This window comes from Lipotes vexillifer, unplaced genomic scaffold, assembly GCF_000442215.2.
Source record: "Lipotes vexillifer unplaced genomic scaffold, Lipotes_vexillifer_v1.1 scaffold382, whole genome shotgun sequence".
Classification (NCBI taxonomy): Eukaryota; Metazoa; Chordata; class Mammalia; order Artiodactyla; family Lipotidae; genus Lipotes; species Lipotes vexillifer.
In genome coordinates this window covers 7375141-7393027 of record NW_006780611.1, presented here as the reverse complement: position 1 = coordinate 7393027, position 17887 = coordinate 7375141, and the positions used below count along the sequence as shown (strand labels likewise).

Here is a 17887-nt window from a genome sequence, read left to right as displayed (position 1 = left end):
TTTTTTTTTTTTTTTTTTTTTTTAATTTATTTTATTTGTTTATTTTTGGCTGCGTTGGGTCTTCATTGCTACGTGAGGCCTTTCTCTAGTTGAGGCGAGCGGGGACCACTCCTCGTCGCGGTGCACGGGCCCCACACCACAGTGGCTTCTTCTGTTGCGGAGCACAGGCTCTAGAGCGCAGGCTCTCAGTAGTTGTGGTGCACGGGCCCAGTTGCTCCTTGGCATGTGGGATCTTCCTGGACCAGGGCTCGAACCTGGGTCCCCTTCACTGGCAGGCGGATTCCCAACCACTGTGCCACCAGGGAAGCCCCTAGCATAAGTTTTTGATCAGACCATTTATTGTATCATGTACTTAATTTTATTAAGAAAGCTCTATTTTTGAAATATTTTATAAACGTGATTCTGCTTGGTAACAAAAGGCCACATGACATATACGTTGAATTAGATAGGTGTCTGAATCCTCAGAAGAAATTTTCAAATGGTTTAAAAATACTGAAAACGAGTTGTGTGGGATGTACACCCTGGGAGTCAGCGGAGATCTGATTCCAGTCTCCCTCCCTCCTTAGGCTCCCCGGGCAGGCAGGGCCTCTGCCTCCAGTTCTCCCTCTGTAAAACTGGGGAGAAAACAAAACAATGTTGTGGTTTTAGATATAGGCAAGCGTCTGGGAATTCCCTGGCAGTCCAGTGGTTAGGACTCCGCACTTTCACTGCTGAGGGCCCACATTCAATCCCTGGTTGGGGCACTAAGATCCTATTAGCTGTGTTGTGTGGCTAAAAAAAAAAAAAAAGAATAAGCAAGCTTCTGTAAATAGGTTCATAGTAAAGTATGGTCTTTAATCAACTTTGAGGTGTAATTTATATGTGATACAATACACCTATTTTACTGTATCGTGCAGCATGATGAGTTTTAACAAACGTATATGCTTATGTAACTCACAGTAATCAAGATATAGAGTAAAAAGCTGAAAGCGTTTCTTCCAAGATCAGGAACAATGCAAGGATGCCCACTCTCACCACTTTTATTCTACATAGAATTGGAAGTCCTAGCCACAGTGATCAGACAAGAAAAAGAAATAAAAGGAATCCAAATTGGAAAGGAAGAAGTAAAAGTGTCACTGTTGGGCTTCTCTGGTGGCATAGTGGTTGGGAGTCCTCCTGACAACGCAGGGGACACGAGTTCGATCCCTGGTCCGGGAAGATCCCACATGCCACGGAGCAGCCAAGCCTGTGTGCCACAACTACTGAGCCTGCCCTCCAGAGCCCGCAAGCCACAACTGCTAAGCCCGTGTGCCACAACTACTGAAGCCCGCGCGCCTAGAGCCCATGCTCCGCAACAAGAGAAGCCACCGCAATGAGAAACCTGTGCACTGCAACAAAGAGTAGCCCCCACTTGCTGCAACTAGAGAAAGCCCGCACGCAGCAACAAGGACCCAATGTAGCCAAAAATAAATAAACAAAGAAACAAAAAAAAAACTGTCACTGTTTGCAGATGACATGATACTATATATAGGAAATTCTAAAGACACCTTCAAAAAGCTATTAGAACTAATAAATAAATTCAGTACGTTTGCAGGATACAAAATTAATATACAGAAATATGTTACATTTCTATACACTAACAACAAAGTATCAGAAAGAGAAATGAAGAAAACAATCCCATTTACAGTTGCATCGAAAAGAATAAGATGCCTAGGAATAAATCTAACCAAGTAGGTAAAAGACCTGTACTGGAAAATCTATAAGACGTTGATGAAAGAAATTGATGACAACACAAACAGATGGAAAGGTATATCATGCTCATGGGTTGGAAGAATTAATACTGTTAAAATGACCATATTCCTCAAGGCAACCTACAGATTCAGTGCAATCCCTGTCAAAATACCCAAGACATTTTTCACAGAACTAGAACAAATAATTCTAAAATTTATGTGGAAACACAAAGGACCCCAAATAGCCAAAACAATCTTGAGAAAGAACAACAGAGCTGGAGGAATCACATTCCCTGATTTCAGACTACAGTAATCAGAACAATGTGGTACTGGCACAAAAACAGACACATGGATCAATGGAACAGAATAGAGAGCCTAGAAACAAACCCATACTAAAATGGTCAGTTAATCTATGACAAAGGAGCAAGAATATACAAAGGGGAAATGACAGCTTCTTCCATAAATGGTGCTGGGAAAATGGGACAGCTACATGCAGAAGAATCAACTGGACTACTTTCTCACACCATCTACAAAAATAAACTCAAAATGGATCAAAGACTTAAATGTAAGACCTGAAACCATAAGGCTCCCAGAAGAAAACATAGGCAGTATGCTCTTTGTTATTGGTCTTAGCAATTTAAAAAAATTTATTTATTTATTTATTTTAATTTATTTATTTTTGGCTGCGTTGGGTCTTCGTTGTTGCGTGCGCGGGCTTTCTCTAGCTGCGGCGAGCGGAGGCTACTCTTCGTCACGGTGCATGGGCTTCTCAGTGCTGTGGCTTCTCTTGTTGCGGAGCACGGGCTCTAGGCGCACGGGCTTCAGTAGTTATGGCACATGGGCTCATCAGTTGTGGTTTGCAGGCTCTGGGGTACAGGTTCGGTAGTTGCGGCACACAGGCTTCATTGCTCTGCAGCATGTGGGATCTTCTGGGACTGGGGCTCGAACCTGTGTCCCCTGCATTGGCAGGTGGATTCTTAACCACTGCGCCACCAGGGAAATCTGGTCTTAGCAATTTTGAGGGGGCTGTGTCTCCTCAGGCAAGGGGAACAAAAGCAAAAGTAAACAAATGAGACTACATCAAATTAAAAAGCTTTTGCATTGGGACTTCCCTGGTGGTCCAGTGGTAAAGAATCTGCCTTCCAATGCAGGAGACACGGGTTTGATCCCTGGTGGGGGAACTAAGATCCCACATGCCACTGGGCAACTAAGCCTATGCGCCACAACTACTGAGCCCACGCATCTCAACTAGAGAGGCTGCATGCCACAAACTATAAAACCCATGTGCTCTGGGACCCACACGCCACAGCTACAGAGCCCAAGTGCTCTGGAACCTGCGCCCCACAACTAGAGAGAGAAAAACCTGCACGCCACAACTAGAGAGAAGCCTACACGCCACAACGGAGAGCCCGTGCACCACAACAAAAAGATTCTGTGTGCCACAACCAAGACCTGACGCAGCTAAAAATAAAAATAAATTAAGAAAAAAAAAAAGAAGAGTAGACGGATGTAACCCTAAAAAAAAAAACAAAAGAAAAACCTTTTGCACAGCAAAGGAAACTACCAACAAAACTAAAAGGCTACCTACTGAATGGAAGAAGTTATTTGCGAACAATATATCTAATAAGGGGTTAGTATCCAAAATTTTCAAAGAACTCATACAACTCAACATCAGAAAACCCCCCAAACAGACAACAATTTTAAAATGGGCAGAAGACATGAATAGACATTTTTGCAAGACATATACATGGCGAACAGGCACATGAAAAGATGCTCAACATCAGGAATTCCCTGGTGGTCCAGTGGTCAGGACTCCGAGCTTCCATTGTAGGGGGCATGGGTTCGATCCCTTGTCAGGGGACTAGATCCTGCATGCCACAACTAAGATTTCTCATGCCGCAACTAAAAAGATCCCACATGCAGCAACGAAGATCCTGCATGCCACAACTAAGACCCGGCACAGCCAAAGAAATAAATATTAAAAAAAAAAAAAAAGATATATGCACCCCTGTGTTCGTTGCAGCATTATTTACAATAGCCAAGGTAAGGAAGCAACCTGAGTGCCCAGAAATAGATGAATGGATAAAGAAGATGCGGTATATATGCAATGAAATATTAGCCATAAGAAGAGTGAAATCTTGCCATTTGTGACAACGTGGATGGACCTAGAGGGTATTATGCTAAGTGTAATAAAAGAGACAGAGAATGATAGGTGTTGGTGAGGATGTGGAGAAAAGGGGACCCTCATGCACTATTGGTGGAAATGAAAATTGATGCAGCCACTATGGAAAACAGTGGGAAGGTTCCTCAAAAAATTTGCCATAGAACTACCATCCAATCCAGCAGTTCCACTTCTGGGTATTTTTCTGAAAGAAAACAAAAACACTAATTTAAAAAGTAATGTTCACCCTTATGTTTATTGCAGCATTATTTACAATAGCCCAAGATATGGAAGCAACCTAAGTGCCCACAGATAGATGAGTAGATAAAGAAGATGTGGTGTATATATATATATACAGTGTAATGTTACTCAGCTGTAAAAAAGAATGAGATGTTGTCACACCATGTATGATCCTAGAGGGTATTATGCTAAGTGAAATGAGTCAGACAAAGATAAATACGTAGGATTTCACTTATATGTGGAATCTAAAAAATAAAACAAATGGACGAACACAACAAAACAAAAGACTGGTAGGTACAGAGAACAAATGGGTGATTGCCAGAGGGGAGGGAGTTGGGAGGGTGAGTGAAATAGGTGAGGGAGGTTAAGAGATACTACAAACTAAAAATAAATTAAAAAAAAAAAGATACTACAAACTTCCAGTTACAAAATAAATGTCACAAGGGTGAAATATACAACATGGGGAATATAGTCAATATCGTAGTGCTTTTGTATGGTGACAGATGGTAACTAGACTTATCATGGAGCTGATGTAATGTATGAAAATATCGAGTCACTCTGTTGTGTACCTCGAACCAAAATAGTGTTGTAGGTCAATTATACTTCAATTAAAAAATAACAATAGGGAATTCCCTGGAGGTCCAGTGATTGGGACTCCACTCTTTTCACTGCTGAGGGCCCGGGTTTGATCCCTGGTCAGGGAACTAAGAACTTATCAGCTGTGTGGTGCAGCCAAAAAAAACAAAACAAAACAAAAAACAATAAATGGCGCTTCCCTGGTGGCGCAGTGGTTAAGAGTCCACCTGCCAGTGCAGCGGACACAGGTTCAAGCCCTGGTCCAGGAATATCCCACATGCCACAGAGCAACTAAGCCCGTGCACCACAACTACTGAGCCTGCGCTCTAGAGCCCGGGAGCCACAACTACTGAGCCCACGTGCCGCAACTACTGAAGCTTGCGTGCCTAGAGCCCCTGCTCCGCAACAAGAGAAGCCACCGCAATGAGAAGCCTGGGCACCGCAACGAAGAGTAGCCCCCGCTCACCGCAACTAGAGAAAGCCCGCACGCATCAACGAAGACCCAACGCAGCCAAAAATAAATAAAATAAAAATAAATAAATTTATAAAAAAAACAAAGCAAAATGATAAATGAATAAATCTCTTCTAGTTTAGAACAAAATGATATAGAACATTTTTATCTCCCGTGAACTTACACTTTGCAGGAAGTGCACACACGTCTCTCCAGCCTGAGACAACTTCTGATCTGCCTTCTGTCGCTTTAGATTAGCTTGCCTGTTGTGGAATTACACAGAAACAGAATCCTGCAGAGTGTTCTCTTTTGTGATGGAGCTCTGTTGTAAAAGCAGAGCTCGTGTCCCTCTGGTCTTTAGAGCATGTTCTTCTCCCAGGTGGCAAGAGGGCGAGTGCTTTATTCCCATCTGACTTAATGGTCTTGAGTTTAAATCACACGATCTGATTCCGATATATATAAAAGTAAACTGCTATAGAAATCCACACAGTATTTGTGCCAACCTTGCGGCCCCCTGCTTTGAAGGTCAAAGATGAGCCCGACTCTCCCCCTGTCGCACTGGGCATGGTGGACCGCTCGCGAATCCTGCTGTGTGTCCTCACCTTCCTGTGCCTCTCCTTTAACCCCCTGACTGCCCTGCTGCAATGGGGAGGGGCCCACGACTCGGACCAGCGTCCACACTCAGGCTCTGGCCGCAGCATGCTGTCTCTCGAGTCAGGTAGGTGGAAGGCCCCTCGTGCCACCCGGGCCTGGGTGGGCTGCCGTGGCAGGAGAAGGCCCTGCATGCAGCCCCTCGGCTTGTCCGCCAGGTCCCGAAGGGCTCTCGTAGAGGGCCCCCGCCTGCTTGCTTCTGATAGGGACTGGCATAAGTCGCATTTCGGAAGTAACAGGGCAAACCCAAGTTCAGTCAGAAAGAGCAAAACAAATCAGGACCCTGCACTGCCTTAATTGGGGGTGTGAGGGTGTGGCTGTTTGAAGGAGGATGTGGTCTTCTTACTGCCTGAGTCATTAAACCAGAGGCCTAACTCTGCCTTGGCTAACAAAAATTTTTGTGGCATCCTGCCCCATAGTGACAAGGGCTACAGGGTTCCTAGCTAGGCCGTAGAACTGTCCCAAATTTGCTGTAGTGTGGATTAAGGTGCATGTGTTATTCCTCCCCTATGCACTTCGACATTGTTACTAAACGGAGCAATCGCATTTGTTCCAAAAATGAGGTAGGAGGCTCTTTCCTGTCACAGTGAGGGGTCAGTCAGGTGCCCTGCAGTCTCCCAGGGCTGCTTCAGGAGGCGCTTCCCCACGGGCTCAGCTGAGACGCTCCTCCTTAGGTTCTGGGGGCTGGTTTGACTGGATGATGCCAACGCTCCTCTTGTGGCTGGTGAACGGTGTGATTGTCCTGAGCGTCTTTGTGAAGCTGCTGGTCCATGGGGAGCCAGTGATCCGGCCGCATTCGCGCTCCTCAGTCACCTTCTGGAGGCACCGGAAGCAGGCAGACCTGGACCTGGCCCGGGTGAGTCCTGCCGCCTGCCTTTCCCCTTCCTCCCCCAGGCTCGGCCCGTAACTCAGCAACTTATTCCAACACCCCAGCGTATAAAAATACCCCGGGGGCAAGAGGAGGAGGGGACCCTACCCCCAACAGTTACAGGGCAGCGGGAGAGAGGGCACCTAGGCGGAAGTGATTCTGCGGACACGAGCTGATCGCTAGTCTGTAATATGGCGGGAGAGTAAAGTGCTCTGGGAGTCTGGGGTGTGAGCAGAGTGGTCAAGGCAGGAAGGCCCTTCCGAGGGGAGAGGATGGCAGGAACAGGTGGGCTTCTGGGGGACTGGCAAGTAGGTGGGTGTGTCTGGAGTGTAGGGTATGTCGGCGGGGACGAGGGCTAAGGCTGGTAGTGTAGCTAGGGCCCAAGTTGGAGACGTATTTGACTAGTAACTGATTGGAGGTTTTTGTCCCAGTTCTCTGGAGAACCAGGAAGGTTTTTAAGCAGGAAAATTTGCTGAAAGTCCTCTTTTGAAATCAACAAAGGAGTTTATGGGAAGGATTCTGGGGCAAACTCACAGCACGGAAGGAAGAGTTAAACACCCGTGTCTCGGGAGGAACAAGGACCAGTCCAGCGCTTGGCAGCAGGTAGCCATGGGCTTGCTCTCCCCACCTGCCAGCTGCGGAGCCCACAAGAGAGAATTTGGCCAGCCAGTCCGTCAGTGGACCTGTCAGCCATGTCCAGGGCTGCGGCTGCTGGAATATAGGTGTGGTTGTTGGTGCTACCCCTAACGCAGGATGACACGTACCCCTAGATGTTTATCCTAGAGACAGGTTCAGGGCTGTGTTTTACGAACGTCATTCTGGTGGCTGTATGAAGGGTGGGTTGGAGGAGGAAGACACAAGATGCATGGAATCAAGTGAGGGTGTTCTTAGAAGAGGCTGGGTGCGAGGTGACAAGGAGCTGGAAATTGAAAGGAAAGGCATGAATTCAAGAAATACTTGAGATGTGAAATGGAAGGAAAGTGGCAGTGACAGTGACTCAGAGATGGGGGAGGCTGGAAGCTGTGGTGGGCTCCGTCTAACCGTGTTGCTTGGAAGTGCTGTGAGAGGGCCCTGAGGGTGAGAAGCTTCCCGACCAGGAGGCAGGCCGTGGGGGCCAAGACGGGTCAGGACCAGGGTGTGTTGGAAGCTGTGCGTCTGCCAGGGGAGGGCGCTCAAGGGCGAATTGGATTGGTGAGTTGGAAGAGACAAGAGCCAAAGCCCGAGCCTTGGAAACAGGCAACCTTCCTGGGAAACACGGGAAAGAGGAGCCAGGAGACACAGAGAAAGGCCCACCTCCTTTGGAATCTGTAAGCACAGGCGCTTCTCCTGGCTGGAAGGATGGCAGCACCACCTCAGAGACTGTCATCCTCAGAGCGTTGGCATCCACTTTCCCCTTGTAAGGATCCTCTTTTCTGTAATGGTGCAGGAAGGAAAGTACAGGATTCATACCCACTGCGTGGTGGGAAGGGAGAAGAGCGTTTACTCCAGTTTCTCAAGACTGTGTCGCCTCCAGTAATGAGAAAAACAGAGAAAAAGGCCTTCAGTACAGGGCAGTAGACTCCCTGCTAGACCCTCTCAGGTTGGCAGAGAGTTGTCCAGATCCTTGGTTAGAGTAGTTTAGCTGTGTATTTGCCTAAAACTGTGGTTCTCAAACGTCAGCAGACATTAGGATCACCCGGAGGCCCCGACCCCAGAGGCTCTGATTTCAGTAGGTCGGGGTGGGGGGCGGTGGAGGGTTAGGGTGAGGCACCAAGAATTCACATTTCTCACAAGATTCCCAGAAACCAGTAGCATCTAACAAGATGCTACTGGTCTCTGGGAACCACACTGAGAACCTAAAAGATCACATCGTTCATCATCTAGATCCATGTCATCACCTTATGTACGAAAGCTACATACTGAAATTCTGAAATTCTGAATAGTATTTGCTTGAAGATATAACACAGTACCATCCCAATTTAGTAAAAAGGCTGGGAGGAAATATATTAAAATGTCAGAAGTCATTCTTTCTGGGGGATAAGATTACAGGTGATTTCTTTTTACTTTTTTGTAGCTTTCTAGATTTTCCCAGATTTTCTTCAATGAGTATGTATTACTCTGATAATCTGGAGGGGTGAAGAGAAAGTAAGAGTTTTTGTTAAAGTAAAACAAAAAGGCCACATCAAGGCCAGTGAACACTACACCCTCTTGCTTCTTGCTAGGGGGATTTTGCAGCTGCCGCTGCAAACCTGCAAACCTGCCTGTCGGTGTTGGGCCGGGCACTGCCCACCTCCCGCCTGGACCTGGCATGCAGCCTCTCCTGGAACGTGATCCGCTACAGCCTGCAGAAGCTGCGCCTGGTGCGCTGGCTGCTCAAGAAGGTCTTCCAGCACCGGCGGGCCACCCTGGCCACTGCTGCAGGCTTTGAGGAGGAAGCTAAGACCAGCGCCCGGGATGCAGCCCTGGCCTATCACAGGCTGCACCAGCTGCACATCACAGGTGAGGGCTGCCACCACAGCCAGTCTTGCCTCGAAGTGCCCCCATGCCATCGCTCCACCCTGGCGCAGTTTGCCAGTTTTCTGCCCCAGCTGAATGATGTCCCCTTCACACTACCCGTTTAGGATGGTTAGACGAACAGCTACGGCGGGTAAAGGCTGCAGTTCATCAGTTTAAGACACACATTTTTCACATTAACATCTCTACGCTTGGCTTTGTCCTCTACACAATGAATGTCATGGTTGAGTTGGCAGTGTTTTTTCCTTGGTGGTACTTAATAGTGAAACTTAAAATTGATGGCATCTTAGATTCAGTGAAATATGATCATTTATTTCATTCAACGAGCTACTGCTCTAATAGAGAAGCAGACAGGTCAGCAAGTGAATTACAGTTAAGTGTGGTAGAGGTGGCAGAAGAATTGGATTTCAGTTCGGGGGAAGGGGTCCTTGTTGGGGAGGGTTTCAGGAAAGGCTTTCTGGAAAGCCTTGGCTTTGCATGAAAGGATGCGTGGAGTTCACCAGCTCTGCAGAAGGGGAGGTGCCTTCCTGGCAGAGGGATGCATGTTCCCAAGCAGGAACCCCGCGTGGGTAGCTCTGGAGGAGAGGATTTCAGTGGCCCCAAGGCGGCTGTGCGAAGGGAGGGGGGCGGGAGCCAGTGCGGTGGAGGAAATGACGTCATCAGCCCTGTGCTTCTGAGGTCGAGAAGATTCGCTCTGAAGGGAGGATTGAGGCTGCCTTCAGGGAGGACCAGTGGAAGCTAATGCAGGTGCCAAAAGGACAGGACAGAGAGAAAGGAGAAAGTGGGGTTGACAGGCCTTGGGGACTCACTGGATGGGAAGGGTAAGGAAAGGAGCTAGCTAAGATGGTTCCCTGGTTTCTTGCTTGAGCGTTTGGGTGAACACTGTTGCCACCAGCAAAGGTAAGGAAAATGAGAGGAAAAGCAGTTTTCTAGGGAGGAGGTGAGAAGTTCCGCTCGGGACACTTGCCTGTGAGACACCGAGGGGAAATGATGCAGTGGTGGGGGCCACGCTGGATCTGTAGGCCAAGGAAAGGAGCTAGGTCTTTGGCCTGCAGGTGAGAATGAAAACCATGGGTGCTGATGAGAGGGCTTGTGGTGAAGGGGGGCCCCTCTAGGGCATGTGGAAGGAGACCTGCACGGAAGGGGCAGGCCCGGGACAAGGAGTCGGGCGGAGGCTGCCTGAGAGGTGGTCAGGCAGGAGAGGCCAAGACGCTTGGTGTAGGGGGGGCAAAGTCAGAGGGTTCAAGAAGGGAAGTTGTTGCTGGGCCATCGATAAGATGAGGGCAGAGAGCAGCAGTGGGATATGGTAACAGGATATAAGGCCCTGGTGGCTGAGGGAGGGAGCTTCAGCCCAGGCCCCAGGGGGAGTGGAGATGAGACACTGGGGCCAGCTATGGGGTATGAACACCTGGGGCCTTCGTAGAGTTCTAGCAGAGGGCCATTTGCAGACCTACCCTGCTTCTCTGTCCCATCAGTGTGCCCGGGCCCGGGGGGAGGGAACCAGCTCCATCCCAGGTCCCTGATCTGGAGGCTGCATCTGTTCAGGAGAATTCCAGCTGGGATGGTTCACATCACTCATTCTGCCGACATTCACTGAGCACTCTGTGGGCCTGGCCCTGCGCAAGGCACCAAGAGGACAGAGGTGACTAAGAGGTGACACGGTCCCCACACTGCCCTCCGCCTTCCTTCCCTGCAAAGGAGAAAGCCCAGTCGGTGGTGCCTCCCGGGGGAGACCAACACCTAACGCCTGTGCAGAATGAAGTCTGGGGGCTGATAAAAGACCAGAGAGGCTGGGTGGGGTCGGGAGGCCTGGCTGGGCCACCCCTGAGGCTCAGCAAAGTGAGGCGCCTGCTTGCCTTGGGCACCTCCCTGTACTGTGGTGAGGAGCAAAGCAAGCAGCAGTGTGAAAGCCTCAGAGCCTCGACGGGCCCTGGGGCCTGAGCAAGGGCACTCTGGTCCCCGAGTTCAGGGCCACCGCAGATGAGCTGTACAGCCCTCACGGGAGGGTTAGTAAGCCTCTCCTGGCCTTCCACCTCCGCCCCAACAAGCCGCTGTCACGGCTCAGTTGTGTGTCACGTCCCCCGCTCAGAAGGGTGTGCGCTTATATACTGTGGGGTCTTGTTGAATGAAAATAAATTCACGTCGGTTCGTTCTTGGGTTTTTGTCTTTAATTTTTATAACCTTTCTCGCAACATTTGGAGACACAGGATTGTGTTAGCAGGACGTGGCCATGCTGTTGACGCCGCTTTGGAAAGCGTTGCAGTTCGCGCCTCTGAGTCCTGTTCACCGGCCTGCAGTCACAGCCACTCCCCATTACACAGGGCTGGGGCCGCGGGCCAGGCCCGTGACCTGTATTTTCTCTTGTCCCCAACAACCTGTGAGGCAGAAAGGAGCACACCGCTACTAAGTCACAGAGCCTGGCACCCCATCCAGGACTGTCTGATCACCGAGCTCATAGACTTTCTCCTCTGGTTCTGCTGTTGCTCCGATTGTGCTTGAGAAGGCAGGAAAAAGCTTGGGTCGAGGGAATCTGTCAACAGTCGTTGTCCGTTTCTGCCGCCATAGGCAAGCTTCCTGTGGGATCCGCCTGTTCAGATGTACACATGGCTTTGTGCGCTGTGAACCTGGCTGAATGTGCAGAGGAGAAAATCCCCCCGAGCACGCTGGTTGAGATCCATCTCACGGCCGCCATGGGGCTCAAGACCCAGTGTGGAGGCAAGCTGGGCTTCCTGGCGGTAAGTGTCCTTCAGTTCCCTTCTGTGGACTTCGCTGAGTGCCCTTCCCAGCCAGGAGCCAAGATGTGAACACAGGTGTGGGCCCCCGCCCTTGCGGGGCCGACCACCTAGAGGGGTAGACATTCATTAAGTGGGTCATTCCACAAACACTTAGGGCAGTGAACACAACAGACGAAATTCCTCCCTTACAAGCGTAACAAGGCATTTTAGTGCCCTGAGGTGAGAAGATGGATTCAGGGATAAGAGTGGCCTGTATTCAGGGGTTAATATATGACTCTTCTGCTTGGAATCCTCTGGTTGTGTCTCCTGGCTCTTTTGTTCACTCAGAAGGATTCTATTTGGTACCTTGTGTTGATCACGGCACTGTGGGTCCAGAAGTGGAAAACGATGTATGTCTTGTCAGGAGCTCAGGTCAGATTCTGGGGTGGGAACTGGGGTTTCAGGCGCCTCCAGTGAGCCTGACACAGGGCCAGCCTCGGGAATTCACAACTGGATAATTCACAGTCTTTGTTACCAGCTAGTTCCCAGCCTCTGCTGACCTCAGGCTTCCTCTCACTGCAGCAGACATAGGCACGTTTCATTCCGTGTCTACTTTGGGTAGGCTGACGAACACATCCGCTGTTTCAGAAAAGAATAATCACATCCCCCCTATCCGTTTCCATATCTCATTAATAACGCTGATGAGCTGAGAATGAGCAGGAACGTGCCCTGCGGTGACGCTGATACGTTTCTTGAAGCGTGTCACCGTAATCCGGGTGACGAAGGGCATAGGAGAGCCCAGTGTAATTTCTGTCTCAACCCTGTTTCCAAGACCCAGATAAGACGTTCATTCAGCAAACGTGACTGAGTCCCTGCTCTAGGCCAGGCACTTCCCAGGGAGGACGTGCAGTGGCAAGCAGGACATTCGCCCTGCCTGGGGGAGCACATAGTCTGTCAGGGAAACCAGACCAGGACCAGGCCTTCGGGGCAGTGGATGAGTGTGAGGGTGGGGCTAATCTGGCTGCCCAGAGAGCACACTGGGCTCCCGACCCCATCTTAGAGGTAGTCAAGGTGGGTTTTCCGGGCAAAGTGAATCTAGGCTGAGAGCAGTCTTAGTGCTCTGGGCCAACGTCATTACGTTTGTAACTTCTCTGCCCCCCAGAAGCATTTTGAAGGCATTAATTTTACGGAAATACAACATACATACAGAAAAATATGCACATTTTAACTTAACAGCTATTTTCACAAAGTGAACTTATGCATGTAAACAGCCACCCAGATCAAGAAGTGGTACGTTCCCCTCACCCCCAAAAGCCTCCTGCAGGCCTTCACTCATGCTGCCCCCCGCAGAGGTAACCATCATTCAGATTTCTGTCACTGTAATTTAACCCACCTGTTGTTTGTTGTTCCTGTAAACCTTTTATTGAAGTACAATATACATGTAGAAAAGTATGCAAATTACAAATATACAGGTCAGGGACTTCCCTGGTGGTCCAGTGGCTAGGACTCCATGCTCCCAATGCAGGGGGGCCTGGGTTTGATTTCCTGGGCAGGGAACTAGATCCCACATGCCGCAACTAAAAAAGATCCCACATGCTGCAACTAAACATCCCGCATGCCGCAACTAAAGATCCCACATGCCGCAATGAAGATCCTGTGTGCCGCAACTAAGTACTTATTTGGCATAGCCAAATAACTAATAAATAAATAAGAAAATATTTAAAAATAATATTAATAAATAAGTAAATAAATAAATACACAGGTTAGTGACTTCACAAAATGAACACACTCTTATAACCAGCAGACAGATCAAGAAGCAGAACACGACCAAGATCCCAGAAGCCTACCTTGGGCCCCTTGCAGTCAGCAAACTGCCCTTCCCCTCAAGCCCTCCAGCCAGGTGACCACCATCCGCATGAAAGGAGAGTCACACATATGTCCTGTATATGTCTGGCTGTCTTTGCTCAGTGTCACGTGCAAGGTTCATTTATGTTGCGTGTACTTACAGATTGCCCATTCTCATTACGTTATAGTAGTCCATTGTATGACTAGACGCTTATAAATGGACTTTGGGGTTGTTTCCTGTTTTTGGTTATTGTGAATAGTGCTGCTGTGAACATCCCTGTTCATCTTTCAGTGAACATGTGGCTGTGTTTCTGGGATGGCGCTGCTAGGTCAGAGGTTATGCCTATGTTCAGCTTCAGTGGATACTGCCTGACAGTTTTCCAAAGTGGATGTACCAATTTTCACCTCACCAACAGTGGAAGGAGTTCCAGCTCTGCACCCTCACCAACCACGTGACAGTGTTGCTTTTTTAGACCTGCTGGTGGTATCTCATAGTTTTCATTTGCAATTCCCAGGTGATGAAAGACGTTGAGCACCTTATCATTGGCCAGTTGGATAGTTTGTTGGCCATTTGGATAGCCTCTTTTGTGAAAACCCTGTTCAAGTCTTTTACCTGTTTTTTATTTGTGACGTCTTTTTGTTGGTTTGAGGAGTTCTTTATTCTGGCTACGATCCTTTGTTGGATATGTGCTTTGCATATATTGTTTCCCTCTGTGACTTGCCTGTTCTCTCTCTCAGTGGTGTTGTTTGATGAGCACAAGTTCTTTTTTGTTTTTGTTTTTGTTTTTTTTTGGCTGTGATGGGTCTTTGTTGCTGTGCGTGGGCTTTCTCTAGTTGGCGGCGAGCAGGGGCTACTCTCTTCGTTGCGGTGCGCGGGCTTCTCACTGTGGTGGCTTCTCTTGTTGCGGAGCATGAGCTCTAGGTGCGTGGGCTTCGGTAGTTGTGGCACGAGGGCTCAGTAGCTGTGGCTCACGGGCTCTAGCGCGCAGGCTCAGTAGTTGTGGTGCACGGGCTTAGTTGCTTCGCGGCAGGTGGGATCTTCCCGGACCAGGGCTCGCACGCCTGTCCCCTGCATTGGCAGGCAGATTCTTAACCACTGCGCCACCAGGGAAGTCTGAGCATAAGTTCTTAACGTTCATGAAATCCAGATTATTCATCTTTTCCTTAGCAATTAGACACTTTACGTCCTGTTTAATGTATCTTTATCCTACCCCAATGTCGTGAGGATCCTCTCCTATGGTATCTGCTAGTCACTTTATTTTCAAATGTTCACACATAGGTCTGTAATCCACTTGGAACTGATTTTTGTATGAGTTGGAGGTAGGGGTGCAAGATCGACTTTTTTTTCATATGTATTATCTCCCAACCCCAGGATCTGTTGTTAAAATGACTGCCCTTTCCGCACCGCACCAAGTGGCACCTTTTGCGTAAATTAAATGTCCACGTGTGATGAGTCTCCTTCTGGACGCTCTAGTCAGTTCCATTGCACCAACACCGCACACCCCTAATGGCCAAGCCCTCGAATGCGTCTTGACATCTGGAAGTGTCGGTCCTCCGGCTTTAGTGACTAGCGTTTGCTCTTTACCTTGCCATATAAATTTTAGGGTCATCCCGTCATCCCAGAAATCCCACTGGGGTTTTGATTGTCTTTGTTGCTAAGACACAGGTGTTCTTTAATGGGCTACTCAGCCCATTTGAGGAAGGCATGTGTGTAACAGCTGAGCATCAGGAAAATGGTTCCCTAATGAGTGTCCCCCCACCCCCAAAATATTGAGTATGCCTAACAAGCAGTGAGCAGTTTAATGTGCATTTCCTCAGTTTTCTTCCTGCACGTCAGAACATATGTGCATTATAATTTATTTAATGTGATCATATCAGAAACGCTGTTTTGCCACTTGCTTTTTTCAACCAGATTATAAGTCTTGGGCCTCTTTCTTTGTTGCCTCCTATTCCATAGAGGTACTTGCTGCTCCAGCATGTGTAAATACCGTCCTTGATGGAGCCAGTGTGCCGCTGCTAGATGTTTGGGTTGTTTCCAGCATTTGCAGTTAGAAGCAGTGCTGCAGGGAGTACCCTCTCCCGCTTGTACAATACCTCTTGAGGTTAAGTCTAGAGGTGGTGATGCTGGGTCAAAGAGTATCAATATTTGGGAAATCAGTGGTATCGCCAAGTGTGCATTTTCAGTAAGGTGGGAAGAAGAGAGGAACCAGTCTCTAGGAAAGTAGCTGCCCCTCTCATCTGTTTGCTTCTCTTGGAAGGGGAATGAGAGACCCAGCTAGTACTTTCTTAAATAGGGAGAAGCTTTGAATTTGGTGGAACGTATTTAGCCAGCAAATGAGTCAGGCATTGGGGGCCACGCAGAGGGCTGGCCTCCGTGAAAATGGTGTAGACCAGAGGTTGCCAAGCTTTTTCTTGGTTCGCGGCACCCTTTGTGCCTCAGTAATTTTTTCATGGTTTCCTTGGGCTAAAGGAAATACCTAACAGTTCTGTTGGTTAATTAGGTGCAAGCATCTTAATAGATATTTGTCGTAACAACTTAGTGGCCACTTGGAAAAATAATACACAAAACTGAAGGAAGAAATAATGTTTGAGTTCTATTCTTAATAACCACAGATACTTACTAGTGGGATGTGTGTGCCTGCTGCATGTGCCTTCTCAGACTTTGAAATCAGGCTGGACGCCACCACCTTCACTTCCTGTCCCACACCAGCTTTCACTCTGCACTTGCTTTTCATTATAACAGCCTCCAAAAACTCAGCTTCCCAAAGATGACACCACCCAGAGGACGGTCATGCAGTCTCACATTGAGACCGAACTGCCTCCATATAGCAGTTTACATGGTGTCCGATTCATGTTGAGCATTGCTGTGTTTCCCCCCAAAGTGTGAAATATCCAGCGGCACCCCTGTGGAGTTTGCTGTGGTGCTTTGGGGTGCCTTGGCACACAGTTTGAGAACCACCGAGTCGGACTGGAGTGGGAGGACGTAACCTGGAGTTGGAACCGGCCCAGGGGTACAGGGTGGCCCTCAGGATCCAAACAGTTCTGAGTCTCCTGCCACAGCCACTCAGTTCAGCAATTAGCAGATGAGTTATGGCGGTGAGGTTGCTCCTCAGCCCCAGCTTGAGTGAATTCTGGTGTCTGTAAAATTTAGGAAAATGATCATGGGGTGGTAATACCAAGAAAATTAAAAGAGCAACAGAAGTGGGCTTCCCCAGTGGCGCAGTGGTTAAGAATCCGCCTGCCAATGCAGGGGACACGGGTTCGAGCCCTGGTCCGGGAAGATCCCACATGCCGTGGAGCAACTAAGCCCGTGTGCCACAACTACTGAGCCTGCGCTCTAGAGCCCATGAGCCACAACTACTGAGCCCGCGCACCACAACTACTGAAGCCTGTGCGCCTAGAGCCCATGCTCTGCAACAAGAGAGGTGACCGCAATGAGAAGAAGCCTGCGCACCACAACGAAGAGTAGCCCCTGCTCGCCGCAACTAGAGAGGAAGCCCACACACAGCAACGAAGACCCAACGCAGCCGTAAATAAATAAATGAATTTATTAAAAAAAAAAAAAGGAGCAACAGAAGTTATTTTCTCAGTTTCCCTTCTAGAAGCCATGCCGTGGATGACTATCCCAGGATTTATATTTCTTATTAATTCATACCACTAAACTGGAGCTCCCCCTCCTGCTGAGATGTGTTATAACTAAAGTTTTTCTCTTCTAAGAATTAAGCTTAAAAATGTATTTTAACTGAATGATTTTCTAAATCGCTTCTCTGGGTTCCTCTGGCAATATCACCTAACCAGGCTTTGTTTCTGCTTCTGTTGGTGACGCTTGGGCCCTTCTTAGGGATCAGTGGTCCTAGATTTCCCCTGGAGCAGCCATCAAGCTCCCTTGCTTATCAGGTATGTGCTCTCAGGAGAGACCTGGGGGAAACTGTTAGAAGGTTCGCAGTCTTCAAAGGGCCTGGAATTACCACCAAACCACCCCCAACCTCTGTCCCCCTCAGGATCCTCAGCTGCTGTTCTCCGACCATTGCAGTTACAAGCTCACATCCAGTGAGGGCTTTGTTGAGGGTCAGGAGAAGGTCATAGAATTCTCTACATTTGCTCTCCAGTCCCCTTTTTAAAGTATGGTGGTCAGCAAAGAGGAGGAAAGGCCATTAGTGCTGCCGGCCCTGTGATTAG

At 48.6% G+C, this 17887-nt stretch overlaps 1 protein-coding gene across 1 annotated transcript in view; it reads left to right on the top strand.

The window, feature by feature from the left end:
* SREBF2 (sterol regulatory element binding transcription factor 2) overlaps nt 1-17887 on the top strand; it is a 62052-nt gene that overhangs the window by 30287 nt on the left and 13878 nt on the right. The window contains exons 11-14 of the mRNA XM_007454096.1: nt 5663-5855; nt 6463-6644; nt 8858-9134; nt 11715-11884. Coding sequence (XP_007454158.1) covers nt 5663-5855; nt 6463-6644; nt 8858-9134; nt 11715-11884 — 822 coding nt within the window. The remainder of the gene's footprint in view (nt 1-5662; nt 5856-6462; nt 6645-8857; nt 9135-11714; nt 11885-17887) is intronic.